The sequence below is a fragment of the Phyllostomus discolor genome, chromosome 9, assembly GCF_004126475.2.
Source record: "Phyllostomus discolor isolate MPI-MPIP mPhyDis1 chromosome 9, mPhyDis1.pri.v3, whole genome shotgun sequence".
Taxonomy (NCBI): Eukaryota; Metazoa; Chordata; class Mammalia; order Chiroptera; family Phyllostomidae; genus Phyllostomus; species Phyllostomus discolor.
In genome coordinates, this window is record NC_040911.2 from 95,705,139 (window position 1) to 95,723,156 (window position 18,018).

General features: G+C 52.6%; 1 protein-coding gene across 6 annotated transcripts in view; it reads left to right on the forward strand.

The window, feature by feature from the left end:
• EYA2 (EYA transcriptional coactivator and phosphatase 2) overlaps window positions 1-18,018 on the forward strand; it is a 203,312-nt gene that overhangs the window by 65,469 nt on the left and 119,825 nt on the right. For 5 of the 6 annotated variants that reach the window (XM_036009933.1, XM_036009928.1, XM_028524136.2 and 2 more), the window contains 2 exons: window positions 4,653-4,768; window positions 17,535-17,580. In XM_036009933.1, the coding sequence (XP_035865826.1) occupies window positions 4,663-4,768; window positions 17,535-17,580 (152 nt within the window). In that variant the 5' untranslated portion in view covers window positions 4,653-4,662. Of the gene's footprint in view, window positions 1-4,651; window positions 4,769-17,534; window positions 17,581-18,018 lie in introns of those variants that run through there. The other variant, XM_036009932.1, reaches the window with a different exon arrangement.

The window sequence follows — 18,018 nt, forward strand, 5'->3', positions numbered from 1 at the left end:
TTTATAAATTGGCAAATGTCTTGCAAGGAAAAGTGGTAGAGGTCAGCCTCACTTGGTCCGTTTCTCATCTCTCTGGGATCTTGGGCCCTCGAACTCTGCCTTGGTCGCCCTCCAGTGCCTTAAAACAATGTTTTCTAGCTTTTATTTTTGATGGTGTAATGAGATGGAACCAAAAATGCAGACTAGGCCAGCATGTCTGGGGGGTAGACTCAATTAGACAGCTTAATACATTTCAGGAAAATTGACTTATTTTCATTTTCTCCAATATTGGAGGAAAATGCAACTTTAAATCATACCAAGTGGAAGATTTCAGATGAATTAAAGGCTTAAATATGAAAGGTAAAATTCCAAGTTGATAGCTTAAAGTATAGACAAACTTTAATACCCCAGGATTAGGGAAACAATTTTTACATTTAGAAAAAATAAATAAATTATTGGGCAAATATATAAAAAATTTATTCTATAAAACACTATAAATAAAGAAAACAAAATGAAAGATTAAGAAAAACTTACAGCATCTAAAACCAACAATGAGAAAACTGTACTTGAACAGCAATTAAAAAATGTTTTTAAAAGACCCCAATAAAATGAAGGAATTTATATTAAAAAATAAACAATAAGAAATAAAACCAACAATGAGCCAATACCTAGATTCTACAAGGCACTGCAACAAACCAACAAGGAAAAAAAAAAACAAGAAAAAGGGAAGAAAATCCAGTAGAAAAGTAGGCAAGGATAAAAGATATAAATAGTTCTCAGAAACTCATATGCCCCATAATTATGTGACTATATGTTTCAACTCACTAGTAACCATAGAAATGCAAATTAAAACAACTATGAGATATCATTTTCCACCCATCAGCTTGGCAAAAATTAGAAGAGTGGACAACGCCAAGTGTTAGCAGGGATCTGTGAAACTGCAATGCTTCTGTCCTTCTGCCAGGAATCCGGAACGGCACAGGGACTACAAGGAACAGTGTGCGAACATGCACATCGATACGTTTTATTTGTATGTTTTCTGTATGTTTAGATGTTCGTTCTGTTTCAGTGAAGATGTTCCTTGCAGCGTTGTTTATGGCAGCCGAGAGGGGCAGGCGTCCTAGAGGCTCATCCCCAGGGCGATGCGCAGCTACGACAGAGCAGAGCTCAGCACGGAATTCTAGCCACAAGCTGGGCCGTCACCCAGCAACATGCATACACGTTAAACTCATGGTGCAGACTGGGGGAAAGAAAGTCTGACAAACAACGAGATCTCATATACAACATTATTCGTGTGAATTAAAATGCGTCACACCTAAAACAGTGTGACATCGTTCAAGGAGACATATTTAATACATTAGCATCATTGTCTGGGGCCGGATGGAAAAATGAGGATAAACAGGAATTTTTTAAAAGTCTTGCGGCAAGAAGCTAATCACTCCACTATAGATTTCCTCCCTGCCTCCTTGCCAATCCCTCTCCTCCTCCAGGCCCTCCTCCTTCCCACCCCGCAACAGACGCCAGTCAGATGACAGAGTGAACAAGGTTCGGGGCAGGCGCTGTGGCGGAGGCGGTACAGGCTGTTTCCACATGGCGTGGTCGGCGAGGGGAGTAGGCAAGGGGTGAGTGCACCAAAAGCCCCAGGAGTAATGCTCCGTCCCGGAGCTGAGCCTCACAAACACATTCCTGCCCGGCCGTAATGTCAACACGTGCTGTTTGGATGTGGTAAGAGCTCTTGAGGATGACAGCGACACTCAGTAAAATAAATAAGCCATGTGACTGAGGCCAGAAGTCACATTGCTATTTCCTTCTTTGTCAAGCTTTTCCAAAATGATACAATAGAATGGATCTCAAATGCAAAGGCCTATGGAGACCAGGAGGAAATGCCAAGGGAAAAGAAGGGTCAAACGTAAGGCACTAGGGAGGGGTGGGGACTGTGGCATCCCTTGACTAAGTTGGCCTGCCTCTGTTTGGCTCCAGGTAAGCGTTGCCATGCAGAAACGTGGCATTACCCTTTCATTTTCAAGAGAAGCTGAAATTCTAGGTTCTTCTGTGAAGTCACTTTATTTTAAAACATTGGCAATGGCGTTAAATATGTTTCAGCCCTGAGGATGCAGAAAGGTAGCTCGTTTTGCTGCCTCTCATACCCGTGCTCATGGCACCTGGACATTTAGAGACCAGTGCTATTTTTAACATCACTGTTTATTCTTTAACCTGGAATTATTTGCACACACCCAAAAGGATGAAGGGAATGAGTGTGGATAGTGTGCAACTTTCTGGCACCTACAGCCAGTAGGGTCAGTGTCTGCCATTTGCTGAGCTCCGTACAATATGCTTGATGTATTAAAAGAGCAAGACTCCTAGGCCTCTCTCCTGGCGTGTCCGTGGCTTCGGGGGACGAAGAAAAGAGTCAGCCTTGGCCGGGCAGCTCGGTTGGCCGAGTCAGGGCGCAGACCTAGGTTGAGGGTTCCATCCCCGGTCAGGGTGCGTACAGGAGGCAGCCGATCGACGTTTCCCTTTCACATCTGTGTCTGTGTGTCTGTGCGTCTGTCTGTCTCCCCACCCCCTTCCTGTCTAAAACCAGTAACATACCCACAGGTTAGGATTAAACAAATTAAAAGGGAAACGGGCAAACACAGCATGCATGTGTCCCTGGGGAGATTTAGGAGCTAAACCCGTGTCAGCTGGTATAAATAAGCAGCGGAATTCTCTTACCAGATTAAAAAGCATATATAAAGGACTTCCTGTGTGTAAGTCCTGGAATGAGTGTTTTTTTCTTTCTGTTTTAAAAATTAAGCGTTTCGGGCGCATAGAGATATGTGGTACCCACCTGACAGCGGTCTGCTCATCACCGCGCTGGCCAGCGGAAGCTGGGGTTGGCAGATATTTTCTGCCAGATACTAAATGTTCCCAGCTCTGCGGGTCTCTCTCGCACTCACTCAGAAGTTGCAGCGTGACGATGGTCAAGGACAACTCAGTTAACCAATGAACAGAGCCGCATCCCCAAAAGACATCACTTGTGGACACTGAAATTGGAATTTGACAAATTTTTCACATGTCATGAAATGTTGTCCTTTTTGGTTTTTTCAACCATTTAAAAATGTAAAAGCCATTCTTGACTCACAGGCCACAAAAAAAAAAAAAACAGATGGCAGGCTGGCTTTGGACAGGCTATGGTCAGTGTCAACCCCTGAGCTAAATAAGATGTTACGCGCACCGTTGAAATCCCCAGGGTACCACTCCCCGAATTGCATCCTCCTCCTCTTCCCAGAGTTAACCACTGTCCTGACATCGGTGTTTATCATCCCCACACGTACTGTTCTATTTTTATGGCCCACGTCTGTGTCCCTAAACAGTGTGTACTACTGGTTTGTGTATTCTTGCACCCCACGGAAGTGGTAGCATACCTTGGGCGCCCTTCTGCCTCTCTGCTCAGTACTTTGCTTGGCAGTCTGCTGTGCTTGTGGGGAGCTGCATCCTGTCTTTTTCGGGGCTGTATTGTATTCCATTCTGTGAGCGTACTGCCTAGTTACTCATTCCTGCGGTAGTGAATGGGCATGTAGGTTGCTACCTGCTAAGTCCTTTGTTGACGTGTATCATCTCTTCCCACCGCACCGTGACCTTGTCAGAGAGGTGCTTTGATGATCCCCGCTGCCCAGAGGAGAACACTTTTGACTCGGAGCCGTTTGGTAACCTGCTCAAGGTACCAAGTAGTGACCCTGGGATTTGAATCCACAACCGTTTCACAATGAAATCTGAGTACAGAACCACTTTGCCCTCTGTCGGTGCATTGTGTTTATTAACACATTGATAGCGGATCCTGCCCTTGGAGATTGACCTGCCGTCAATGAACTTAGCCTTTCTCTGAGGACAGCTTGAACCAGCATCGCACGGTGCTGGTTGTAATGCAGCCCCTTGCAACCTGCCGTGTGCGATGTTCCGTGCGTGGGCCAGAAGCCTCACTTCCTGACCGCGGTGGGGAGGGATGGGGGCGGAATAACTACTGACATAGGGCAGGAGTGGGAAAAGCTTTCAATAAAAGATGAAAACGACTCGGGAGAGCTGTCCCTATCCTCCCCTGCCCCCGTAACGTTGTATCGAAATCGTGAGTAATTCAGGAGCCGTGTACTCGTCCTTGGGAGGGACCACAGCGACAGGCTGCGAGTTTTGCTGCCTCAAGGGACGTGATGTCAGTGACGCCTTCTGAGCCTTTCTCTGTCTGAACATGTCACACCATGTCACACCGTGCCTCTTTGTCCCTCTAAACTGCAGCCAGCTCCGACTTCTCCCCAGGCCTCTGGCTCTTGGGAATCTGCATTCAAACACCCTCCCCCTACCTGCTTCTCCCTCCCTCTCCTGGGAAGTCTCCCTGGGCCACTCCGGCTCATTCAGAATGCATTTCAGAGAGACCAACATATGTAATTTTTCTGATGGCAAAACACGGCAGGAAGGAGGGGAAAGTTTTAATCAAGCGGGCCTTGTCTCCGGAGGGGAGCGCGTTCTTCATTTCAATTCATGAAAAGTTCAGTGCATTTTGATCATGTAGAATTTTACGAGACGGCTGGCTGTAGGTAATCAGCTTTCGCATTTCTACGCTTAGGGAAAGAAGTAGGAATCATTAGGACGCATGCATAATTGATGAATAAACGACGTTTCCCTGTGTTTTCTTGCAGGTACAAGGAAATGCTAGAACTCGTGGTCTCACCCAGCCTTCCTGGAAACAGCACCTGCCTGGGTCAGCCGAAGCGTACTGCCGACGCCGATGTCCGGACTCTGAGTGACGTCGCAGGTAGGCCTGGTGTGAGTTACGGCGGACCGGAGCTGGTCCCTGTGGACCCCACAGAACCCAGGACGGGGCCGACATCCGCAGACACCCATCCTTTCCATAGTACCACTTGTCATTGTAACGGTTTCTCCCCCGGCCGTTCGGACGGTCGCCTCTGGACCAGAACTTCAGTGTACGCTGCTGAGAATTTGGGCTGGCCACCCGAGGTGCAGTGTGCTCGTTCGGGTCCCGAACTTCCTGTCCCGGTCTCCCGTTGCAGGAAATGCCGACACGTCCACAGACGACAGGCAGTTTCGGGTGCGCCCTGGGCCCCCGTTCTGTCGCTTGGGGCTCTCCCGCCGTCGTGGCATCCAGGCGAGCATCCCGTCGGAAGGGGGTTGGTGTGGGGACAAGAACTCGTCCACCTTTTGCTCTCAGGTTGGGTTGAAGTCAAGGAAGCAGAGGAGAGTTAAGCTGGTGTTTAAAATGATTGGCAAATGATGCAGCCGGACTAGTTTTCACCAGAACAATTCCGGCTATTGTTTGCTTGTTTGGGACCTGTCGGCCTTCCTGGTAGAGCTGGAGTTAACACAAGGCACGAAGCTGTTCTGTTTAACCACCGGGCTTAACCCTTTACGAGGCCTGCTCCGGGGTTTGGGGTTGGTACCCTGGGACCCCCGGCTGTCCCTCCTTCCCGATCTGCATCTGATGACAGCTCCTGGGGCACCAATGCTATGTAACTGTTGTGAAAACCCAAAGAGACGTGTGTCTAGTCAAATTTAACATCACGAGGAATTTGCTGTTAAACAACTCCAGGCTTCTGGAAGGAATTATCGATGTCCCCAAGACAGTGACATTTCCTTTACACGCTAGTAATGAAGCTGGAACAGCCCTGCTCCCAGTGCCACCCGCAGGGGCCGGGCTCCCATGTCCAAACTTCGCGGCAGAGAACACACCCTCCTTCTCCCTGGCACTTCGGAGCACTCATGTAAACCGCCCCCGCCTGTTTGAGAATCTGCGGAGGTGTAGGGAGCCCCGTTCCAAGGCAGTCCCCCTTTTCTTTCTGGAAAGGCACAGGCCACCTTAAGACCATCTTCATTTCAGAGTCGGCAGAGCTAGGACGAGGCATAGAGCGCTGAGTAAGGAAAATCCAGTTCCAAGTCCCAGCTCCACTGCCCAGCAACCCAGCGATCCTGGGCGAGTCGTGGAACCTTTCTTTGCCTCAGTTTTGTCACCTGTCAAGTGGAGGTGTGGCCACGGCCCACTTCCCGGGGTGCTTGTCCCGGGGATTAAATGAGGTGATGTTCTGCAAAGTGCCTGGCACACCCCAGGGGCATGGTGCAGAAGTCACACTTGTAACTCCATGTCATCGTCCTCTGAATCAAATACCCCCACACAGTGCGTTCAGAGCCACGGCTGCAAACTGGCAGCTCACAACCAAGTCTGACCCTCAGGTGCGGCTTTGTGTGGACTACACTGTTTTTTAAATTGATTTGGGAGAGACAGAGAGAGACATCAGTTTGTTGTTCCACATATTTATGTGTTCGTTGCTTGGTTCTTGCATGTGCCCTGACCAGGGATCAAACCCTGCAACCTTGGTGTTTTAGGGCGATGCTCTCACCAACTGAGCTACCCAGCCAAGGCTGGATTGCACTGTTTTAAATAAAAGTTGTAACAATTGGGACAATTCGGATAAAAATCCGGATTTCAAGTTTCTTTTGACACGCCACTGCATTAGAAACAGTGGGCCCATGTTCCCGCCCGGCTGCCACTAGTGGGAGGAGCCCAGGGGCAGCCGTCCCCTCAGCGAGTCCCTGCCTTGTGTCCGTAAGTTTCGTGCGCACATACTTTGTGCCAGGCACTGTTCAAAGCAATGCAGATCTAGTTAATGCTGCTCTTCCTCCGTCACCATGAGAGCCAGCGCTTGGCCGTGTGCAGACATTAGCGTCTGTGCACTCATTCAGTCCCCAGAACTGAGAGACGTGGGCACAGTTATTAACCTCCTTTTCCTGATGAGGAGGCTGCGGCACAGAGAGGTCGTGCGGCCTGATCAAGGTGGCGCAGCAAAGTGGCAGCCAGAATTGAACGTAGGCAGTCTGACTCCGAAGTCTGTTCTATCGGTACACAGTGCTGTCTCTCATGTAATTATTACGCTCCTGTTAGGCTCTGAGCCCATTTTACAGGTGTGGAAGTTGAGCCATGGGGGAGTTAAGTAACCGGCTTAAAGTCGCACAGCCTCGTGGCAGGGCCAGGCGCCAAACCCAGGCCCGCTGCTTCCAGAGTCCCCCGCTTCTAAACTCAGCCATCGATTTCCATCAAGCTCCGGGGAGTCCCCAGACCCCGATGTCCTTCCCCCACAGTAGTGGCCCCACAAACGCTGTCTCTCTCCTTATTGTGACTTGAGCTGCCCGTACCCTTTCCACCACCTTGGAGCCAGCTGTCTGCCAAGGCTGAGGCCACGGGTGGGAGCAATGGGGCAGAGAGAAGTAAGTGGCTCCCAAATTATAAGCAGGGCAAGGCCCAGGGGTCAGGTTACACACACACACACACACACACACACACACTCTTCTTTCTCTTGACAAGGGCGTGAACTCTGGGGATCTGCAGGGGACATTCCACCCTAGCTGTGGCCCCAGGTGCAGCCACAGCGGCTGCTCTTCCTGCCTGACCTCCTTGCCTCCCTCCTCCTGGGAACCTTCCGCCCGTCACAGAGGCATTATTGAGCGACTCAGCTCCAAGGGCTCAGCTCCACGGAGGACCCCGGGGAGGCAGGAGCCACGTGGCCTGCACTCAGGGGGGCTCTGCAGGGAACAGGGAGCCGAGAAGCCCCGCAGAGGCTCCCAATGCACCCAGCTTCACCTCCTACCAGTCGTGGGTCCCTGGTCCAGTGGCCTAACCTTTGGGGGGTTCACTTGCTTTGTCTGTTGAACAGGAATCATTATTTCACCACCCTCACAGAATTGATGTGAGCATGAAATAAATAAAACATAGAGAAGACGTAGTGTTTAAAAAATTATAGAAGTCCTGACTAATGTGGCTCAGTTGGTTGGAGCATCATCCCATAAACTGAAAGGTCATGGGTTCAATTCGTGGTCAGGGCACATGCCTGGGTTGTGGGTTCAGTCCCCAGTCGGGGCACATGCAAGAGGCAACCGATGGATGTTTCCCTCTCGCATGGATGTTTCTTTCCCTCTTTCTCCCCACCTTCCCCCCTCTCTAGAATCAATAAAAGGAAAAAAAAATTAATATATAGAATAGGATCTAAATCTCTTACCCTGGCCTCCAGGTTCTACTCGTCTGTCTTTGCCGGCCTTTCTGACTCATCTCATCCCCCGGCCCCTTTGCTCGCTGGGCCCAGCCCCAGGCCTGCCCCCGTGGCTGTAGCTCACAAGCACAATTCTGCCCTCAGAGCCTTTGGACTTGCTGTGCCCTCCGCCTGGACCAGCCTTCCCCCACCCTCAGGGCCATCCTCTCATCCCTCAGTTCTCATCAGAGAGGTCTTTTCCATTACCAGTTACTCTTCACTCATTCATTCATTCAACACATGTTGTCTCAGCCACGTGCCCAGCATTGGTTTAAGTGTTGGGAAGAGAGCATGAAGCCCCATTCCCTTAGAACCTGCCCTTGGGCACTGTCAGGGCAAGAGGCTGACAATAACACGAAATAAAATGCATCTCAGGGTGGACGTTGGTGTACTGTAGGGGGTGGAGCAGTAAGGGCAGGAAGTGCAGAGGTGTGGGCTACAGGTTTCGTTAAGGTGGCTAGGAAAGATGTCACCGGGAAGGTAACAGTTGCACGAAGACCTGAAGGAGACGAGGGAGGGCACCTCACGATGACGGGAAGAAGAGCCTTACGCGCAGAGGACACAGCAAGTGCCAAGGCCCGGAGGCAGTGTGTTACCAGAGCACTTGAGGCGCAGTGAGGAGGCTGGTGTGGCCGCAGCCCAGCGAGAGGGAGGCAGCGGGGGACGTGAGGTCACAGAGAGAACCAGGGCCAGGCCACGTCGGGCCTTGTGAGCTATTGAAAAGATGTCAGCCTCTACCCTGACCCCCCGGAGACCAGAGAGGACGGCGTTACCACAACCCAGTGAGAAGCGACGGTGACTCGGATGGAATGGTGAGAACAGTCGGATTCTGGGTCATTGCTGAAGGGACAGCCAACAGAACACCCAGCCACACTGTTGCATGTCCCGTTTCATCGCCTCCCTGTCCCCCTGCCTATCAGCAGTTACGTGCCCACTCGTTCGTCTGTCTCCCCCAGAGGATAAGTTCCCGGAGGGCGGACCTTGCCCCCTTCAGGTGCCTGTGTATCCCCGCTGCTGAGAACGGTGTGACACACAGTAGGTGCTTAGGAAGTATTCGTCGAATGCATGAAGGCAGAAGACAGGGTGCTCTGCGAGACTGTAAGCCCGAAGGACTGAATGTGCGCTACCCTCTGTGAGCGCCGGGTACTTTCTCGCCTCGCAGCCTCGGCCCGTGCCGTCCCCCTGCCCGGAGTGCCCGTCCTCGCCTCTTCTTTAAGAGACAGATCCGTCTGTAGTCGCCAGGTACCGCGTGAATAATGCGCACTGTCCTCGTGACGGCTGGAAACGTCGGGCCAAGCTCCCCTTTGCTCTTCCCGGTCTCCTCTCTTCTCCGGAAGTAACAGTCACCACGTGTTGTGATTTGTGTGTATGCAGTTATATATGTATATTTACTATAGAAATATAGTGCTGCTGGAAGAAAAATTTGGAAACACGAAGCTATCATATCACACATATTTTCTATAATTTCTTTTGTTCACTCAAGACCCCATAAGGAACGATCTACCTCTTTTTTTAAAAGATTTTATTTATTTATTTTTAGAGAGGGAAGGGAGGGAGAAAGAGAGAGAAACATCAATGTGTGGTTGCTGGGGGTCATGGCCTGCAACCCAGGCATGTGCCCTGACTGGGAATCGAACCTGTGACACTTTGGTTTGCAGCCCGAGCTCAATCCACTGAGCTATGCCAGCCAGGTCCTACCTCTTTTTTTTTTTACACCTCCTAGTGTACCGAAGAGTGACCGAGCCCCGGTTCACTTAGCCACGCCCTGTGGATGAACACTGAGGTTATTTTTTTAATGTTTGGCAGCAGGGGGATGGCCCTGCAGGCTGCTGTGTGAGCAGGTGAGCCGTTGCCCTAGGAAGACGCTGGGAGTGGGTCCACAGCCTCCCAGGCTTCCCTGCCCCTTCGTCTCTGCCTCAACAAGCTCCCCCTCTCCAAGCATCCCCTCTGCCTCCCGATCCCCTCCACAGAGAGGGTTGCTAGTTTCTCCGTCACTCCTTCATTTCTCTACTCCAATAGTCAGCACATTGTGTGAGGCACCCACCACCTGTGCACCAGGTACTGGGAGCCGGGTGGGGATCCAAGCCCGCCCACTGCCAGCCTTCCGGGACTTTGCTGGGTGAGCAGCCCTCCGCTCCCAGGGTCGCTGCACATCACATCCTGCAGGCTGGAGGCTCGGCCAGGCCCCCTGTGTGTCCCCACCCCGTCTTCAGCTCACTGTGCGAAGCTGGGTGCATTTGTACCCCTCCCGGAGCCTCCGTCTCCTGCCTAGATGATGAAAGTTTGTTCACTAAATTGTCCCCAAATGCTTGCCAGGGATCAGGCCCTGGAGCCGGTGCTGGGAATATAGTGGTGAGCCAGACAGACACGTACCCACTCCCAGGGCTCATGTTCTCGTGGAAGGGGCAGGCACCAAACTGTTAAACACATAAGGGGTGGTGGGGATTTCCATGAGAAATGGAGCAGCAGTGTGACAGAGAGAGACCTGCCTGTGGGCCAGTGGTTAGAGAGGCTTGAGCGTGGTGTTCAGGGCTTTGCAGAATGCTCCCATGTGTCTCTCCCTCTTGAATGTGCTTCGGATCACCTGGGACCTTGTTAAATTGCAGGTTCGGACCCAGCCTAAGAGTCTGTATTTCTAATGTGCTCCCAGGTGATGCTGACGGCGCTTCAGGTTCACCAGCCACTCTGAGCAGCGAAGTGCTAGCTCAGTAGTTCTCAGATCCTCTTGTGCATCGACACCCCCGCCCCCAGAAGTTTTGTTGGCACAGAGACTGCACAGCCCCACCCCCGGGATTTCTGGTTCTATACAGGTCTGGGCAGGGACCCTGAGAATCTGCACTGCTAACTGGTCCCAGGTATGCTGATGCTGCCGGTCCCGCAGCCACACTCCAAGAACCAGGTTCCAGGGCTGGTTTTAAACCCGGCTACACATTGGAATCTCCCGGGAAGTTAAAAAAAATTTTAATAGAATGTCCAGATCCCACCCTCAGAGAGTCTGATTCGCCAGAAGTGTGACCCAGGTAACAGGATTTTTTAAAACTCTCCAGATGAGTTTATCATTCTAGATGCTGAATTCCTCCAAGACAAGGACAATTCTTTATTCCTGTACATGCATTTAAATTTGTGTCCCAAATGAGTGCATACCTTGGTGCCTGGCTCATGGCAGATCCCTAAACATTATTCATGGGTGGGTAGGTGGATGGATGGATAGATAGGTGGATGGATGGGTAGATGGATGGATGGATGGATGGGTAGATGGTTGGATAGATGGATGGGTGGATGGGTAGGTGGATGAATGGATGGATAGGTAGATGGGTAGATGGGTGGATGGGTGGGTGGGTGGGTGGTTGGATGGATGGATGGATGGATGAGTAGATGGATGTGTGGGTGGATGGGTGGGTGGGTGGATGGATGGATGGATGGATGGGTGGGTGGATGAATGGATGGATAGGTGGATGGAAACTGAGTAGTCTTGAGGAATCACAGATAATTTCAAGTTGATATTGGCTTTGAATCCTTAGTAAAGTTTCCTTTACTTCCCCCCACCTCATTTCCCAGATCTGTAAAGTACAGACAATGACTTCCTCACCGGGTTGTCGCGGGGAATAAAAGGGAAAGGACCCGTGCAGCCCTGTGGCACAGTGCCTGACCTGCAGGAACCACCTGAGAAATAGTAGTGCTCCTTCATCACCCGCCAAGGGAACACTGGGTTTGAACTGTACCCCATCTAATGGAAGGAGGGAGAGAGTTGTGGAACTAAGAAAGTAAAGCTGAACAGAGAAAATTTTTTCTATTAAAATGCAGACGCATTGTTCACAAGCCCAAGCTATAACCTCATTAAGTGTTTCCTCGGAGAGAGAGGTGAACCCCCACCCCGCAGAACAGGCTGCGCCGTCCCCTCAGACTCCCTGCGGCTCCCGGGCCCTGGGCCTCCAGCCCACTGCTGCCAGCCTGGGGCTGGCAGGCCTTGGCTCATTCCGCCCAAGCCCGGCTGAGCTGCCAGCGCTCTGCCCGGGTCCTTGCCCGCGGGAGCCTCAGGTGACCTCCACCTTTCCCACCTCTAAGCCTTTCTCGGCTGGCTTCCTGGGGGAGCTGGCACCCGGAACGACCTGTACCCGCACAGAGCAGGAATGGTTTCGTGTTAAGGAAATTGCCGATCCCCTCTTCATGAGAAAGGGCACTGAGGGTTATGGATTACCTACACCCTCCGTGGGGACAGGACTTCCACAGATGCTGGCGTCCCCCAACCTGCACACGTTCCCAAGCCACTTTCCCTGCCGTAGGCTCATACTGTCCCTTGCTGCTCATTTGCCTTTAAAACAGCTAACTCCCTTTCAGTGAATTCGTTTTAAAAGGATGACTGCAGGCCAGCTCCAGAAATGAAAAGTTAAGACTCCGATAGTCTTGTTATGATTCAGATGCCCATTGAAATAAATTCGCGATGATTTAAATCCAAGAGCATGAATGCCCGTACCCCCTGAAGTCCCCACACTCTGGGCTCTGCTGGCCTCGTTCTGCTCTCTCCTCACAAACACCCCCGCAGAGGACAAACGACCCGCTCACTGTCACACGGTCACTCAGTGCGAGTCGGAACTGGGTGCTCGCTTCTTCTGGACTCCTAGTGCTGAGCTCTCTCCCGCTGTCCCTGTCCCTGGTCTGGGAGCTGGCACGGTTTATAAACACGCACCTTTCACAGCAGACACCTGCCTCAAAGCCTCTCCCTAGATACTGTCTCGTCTCACGGGGATCAGTTAGAAAGCGTCCCCTGGGGTCCAATTTAGACATCACAACAGTGGTTGCTGCCTTCAGAATCATTAGCTTCTTAATCCTCCCAGTGAGAGGTTAAAAAAAAAAACCTGTGAACATTCAAACTGGGCTCCCGGGTTTAAGTGGCCTAAGCAAGGGCCCCAGGAGAATGGAGAGCTAATGAAAACCTCAGCACGTTGAGCGGTTGCCCGTCTGCGAATCCTTGCAGCAGCCCCACAGGAATGCGATGTCGCCCCATTTTGCAGATGTGGAAACCGAGGCTTGGAGAGAGAAGGTGGTGGGCACAAGGTCGCATAGTTCCACTGCGGCCGAGTCGGGATTTGGATTTGGGTCCAACCCCTTCTGCCCACGTGCTTTCTTCACCAGGAACATTAGGTTAACACATTCTGAGACTTGGGTTGTAGATCTAGCACACAGTAGGTGCATAATAAACACTAGTTGAATGCATGAATGAATGGATGAAGTGGGCGTGCCCTCGGACAAGTTACTTCACACAATCACTTACACACACAATCACACATAAGTGTGCACGTACACACACAGACCCCAGCTTTAGTTTCCTCATATAGAAATTGGATCTTGGCTCGTTTATGTTACCCCCTTGGCCCCCATATGCATTTGAGTCTGTAACTTCAGGAACGGAGGTTCATTTTTTATGAACCCAGAATTGCGATAGCTCCTAGTGACTGCAGTTCTTTACTAGCTCGTGGTCCAAATGCTTGCTGCTCAGAGCGGGGCCTCTGGGTCTGCCGCGCCAGCATCCCCCGGGAGCTTCTCTGACCTATGTCTGCATTTTAGCAAGACCCCCAGGCCAGTCCTGTGCACATGCACGACACCATCCACTGTCTTCCTTGTACCTTGTTATAGTCATAATTAGGTACTTATTTATGCAATTTTTTGCCTTTCATCTCCCCACTAAAGAGGAGGGTCCAGGAGGGCAGGCACCTGGCTACTTTTGGTTACTACTGGAACCCCGTTCCTAGCACATGCCTGGCACGTGGGAGGTGTGAATGAATGAATGAGCTCGTCCCAGAGGCTCTGGCCACCTGTCGAGCCCATCCTTCTCCCTTCACCCATAGGAGGCTGGGCAGGAAGAGGAGGCTTAGGGCTTTGCATTCAGAAGTCAGTGGAGGAGCCCTCTGCCCCATTTCCTGTGCAGCCACATCCCCCTGAGGCACGTGGGGAAGCCTGGAGGAACCAGACCTGGCTCTGGTGACTCAGGTCACGAGGGCTGCTTTCCCCACTGGCAACGTGGATGTAAGTCACCATCAGCGACTCCTCCATTGAGCTCAGCCTCGCCTGTCAGGGCAAGTTCAATGACACTGACAAGGTGAAGAACAGGAAGCTGTGATCAGTGGGAACTCCATGTCCACCAGCCCGGCACCAGATCCCACAACTGTCAGAGGGGCTGCGGCTGCCGAATGTGCTTGTCTTCACCACCCCAAAGAGGCTTGGGGCTCACTTGAAGAGTGGAGTCAACGGTTTACCTGTGTCTTGTGTTTGCAGCCCCCATGTTTGTGACGGGGTGACCATGAGCGGTAGGACCACCCCCCCTAGATTGCCCCCTCTCACACCCACTACAATGCTCTGTAACACTTTGGCATCATGGGGAGACTCGTGACCACAGTCCCCACTTTCTTTACGCCCGCTGGCAAGCTGTGGCATGGTGGCCATGCTGCTGTCCGGAGCATCACACCTGCATCCGGGGACACTGCCGCAGCTACGAGCAAGAGCATCCTCGAGCTGCATGGGAAGTGCGCTGGCCTGGCCCCTTCAGTAGGTCTGTCTGGCTCTGACTGCCATCTGGAGAAAGTCATCAGATACAGTGGCCTCCAGAGTGGGGAAACAGGTGTCTAGGGCATCACTGGGAGACACCCCAGGCTACACTGAGCTCCAGGTTGTCACCTGAGACTTGAATAGTAATGCCAACTCCTCCACCCTGCACATCAAGGCTGGCATTGCCCACATGCCCACTTCCTAGTATGCACATGGTGTGTGGTTACCACTGCAGGTGGACTTGCCGGTGCTCATGACCTCCAAGCACTGACAGTCCTGGACCACAGCCAGAGCACCAGAGGAAAAGAGGGTCTCTCCGCTCCTGGGAGCCCCTGGCCCCCACCTCTGCACCATCTTCATCCCTGACTCAGCCCCAGCCCAGGCACCTGAAGAAGGGAAGGGGTTTGCGAGCCTTATGCCGTCACACGCCATCGGGATTCTCAGCGAGGTCAATGCCACCGTTAGCTGGGAAGAAAGGAGGGAGAAAGAAGATCATCCCGTGTATAATCCACTCATTTTCTAGATTCTCAATTCCCCCAGGTGCCTCAGGATGAAAGATTAAATGCAGTACCAGTTTTCAAAACAACATCCCACAAAAAGGAAACAGAGAGAAGTCCGCACTTTCCCGGAACCCCACATCTGCAGAAGGAAGGTCTCTCCGCACTTCCGGGGTGCCTGTTTCTGGCTGGCAGGGCCTTCCTGGGGCTGCGGCGGTGGGAGTGGGGAGGCTTTCCAGTTGGCACAGCCCGAGAGGGAGCCCAGCCCGTGTGGGGGAGGCAGGCATCAGATCCCTACAGCTCAGCGAGCAGAGGAAGCCGGAGTGAGGGGAGCATGCCCAGCGTGGCGGAGCGGTTGTGGGGCGAACACTCTGGCTTCAAACTCACAGGACGCCAAGTTAGTCCCAGCCCATAGGAATGTTGCCATAGATTCAGATACGTATGAACATTTACATATTTATTAACGAAAACGTATTCACAGTGTTTAATTCAGTAACAAACACTCAGATATGGTCTTTTACCAGTAATGGGACTGCGGCTGCTTCAGAACGAGACAGCTCATTCTCCAGTCCTGGGGGAGGCTGGGGAAGGGGACAAGGGGCCTTTCCCCGAGCAGAGAACAACCCCCCAGAAGGGAAATTAGCATTGACTGAGCACCTGCTGTGCTGGGGTGGGGGCTTCCCTTGGGATCAGACTGTTCCAACTCTTCTTTGAATAGGACACACAGTAGGAAATCTGTTTTTATAGCCATTCAGTACCCACGTACACACACATAACACACAACACACTTTCTCGTCTATGGCTGGAACAAAAGCTTCGCACAGTTCGTCCTTACTCTGAGCAGCCATGCTGATACGGCCTGTTCCGTTTTTCACTTCCAACTGGAGCTCTCGAAATGGGCTTCAGGACTCCCGCGCTCACCCCAGGGGTTTGGGGCTCAAACAGAATGCAATGCATCCGGTGCACTGACCTGGCGGTCAGGTGGATCAAGTCCCAGTTCCCGTGCCCGTAGGCTGTGTGGCTTGAACAAGACACTTAGGCCTCCCCGGTTGCCCATCTGTCCACTGGGGAGAGCCCCCTCGGCTGCCTGGCCCCGGTGGGGGGACTAAATGGGACCAGGCCTGCCAGCCGGGAACGCAGGGCCTGCTGCGCAGTGACCTTCTGCGGGGCTGCGCGCTGCTCTCCGTGGGGTGATCGTCACCGGGGGCTGCAGTGTCCCAGCTGCAGAGACAGACCCCGGAGCCAGACCACCCAGGTTCAGGTCACAGGTCCACCCCTTACGACCTCTGTGGCTCCAGGAAAGGAACCTGGCCCCTGTGCACCTCCAGGTCTTCACCTGTGACAGGAGGACACAACCAGAGCCCCCGTTCATGGGGCGGGTATGAGGGTTAAAGTAATGAATCGGATAACGTACTTAGAAGACAGCCTGGCATGCCACACGCACCACATTCATGATGGATATCTTTATCATCTTCTCACTGAATCCTCACGCATCCTTGGGAGATAAAGATTCTTCTCCCGATTTCACGGGAGGGCCCTGAGGCCCAGAGACCAGGGGGCCTGCCCAGAGTCTCGTTGCTGCTCGCTGGTAGAGTTGGATGGCAAGTTGGTCTTCTGAGCGCCCAGCTCAGGGTCTGGGAGAGGCTCAGAGCTCTGGGGACCTCGGAACGTTTCTTGGAGGCACAAGGACACCCCAGCCACTGCCTGGTGTGCCGAAGAGTGTGAATTGGCAGGTCGATGCCATCAACAGCGTGTTGTCTAGAATTTTCCAGGGCTCCGCAGCGAGGACTGAGCTGTGCTGTAAGAGACGACGTAGAACTGTCCATTGGTGAAATTTCACTCTTGCAAATGTCCCTCCTGCTCCGTTCTGTCGCCTTTTCGTCACCTGCTCTCTTGTCTCCCACCAGTGGTTGGATGCTGTGCGCCCAGGGATCCAGCTGAGTCAGGGGCCTCATGCGCCTCCCCTCCCAGCCCCACCTGAACCCGGTGGACTGAAACTGGGGCAGGGGGAGGGGAGGAGCATCAAACCGATGTCACTGGAAAGAGGAAATGGAAGTCGAGAGTCAGGAAACCGAGTTCCGGTCCCAGCTGTGCTGCTATCTGGTCCTGTGACCTGGCCCAAGCACCCTCTTTCTGACCCTTTGGCCTCAGTCTGTCCATCTGCACAGTGGGTGGGGAGAGGGATTCCACTCTGACGTTTTGAGATGCTATATATCCTTTCTCTGTAGCCCTTCAAGTCGTACCTGGGGACAAAGGTCACCCAGAAAGGGTTTTCGAGCAGGAGAGCGCTAAGACGTGCCTCCGATAAGCTTCTGTGGTCGAGAAAGTCCCTGGCAGCAGCCCTCCGAGTTTCTCCCCCCGGAAGCAAGCGGCGTCTGAAGCCACACCCTGTGTGGGACGGCCCCCTGACGGCTGAAGCCCTTCAACCTTGTCTCCTCCCCTGCAGGTGTCACCGCATCGGCCCTTCCACGAGTGTCCCAGCTCCTGGCGAGGTGAGTGCCCCTGCCTTGTCCCTTTGCCTCGTCTCCTCATGCCCTGTGCCTTCTTCCTTCTCAGAGGGGGAGGAGGGGAACGGCACAGACCTGGAGGCAGACTCCCGGGGAGGAAGGGCAAGGGCGGCACGGACGAGCTGAGCAGCCTGAGCAAAGCACGCCACCTCCCGGGCCTCAGTCTCACCATCCGGAGAAGGGGCAGTCCCGCGGCCTGGCCCGTGGGATGACTAACACATGTAAAACGCACCTAGGACGGGGCCCGGAACAGCGTTTTGAGAGTGCTGGCTGAGAGTGTGTTCATGTTTCTCCGTTCTGTTTTCAGCCTTTTCTTTCTTTCTCCTTCCCTGCACACAGACCCTTTCTCAGCCCCTCTCTTCCTCCCTTTTTCCCCGTCTCTCCTTCTTTTTTTCCTGTTTCCTTTCCTCTTCCTCCTTTTCT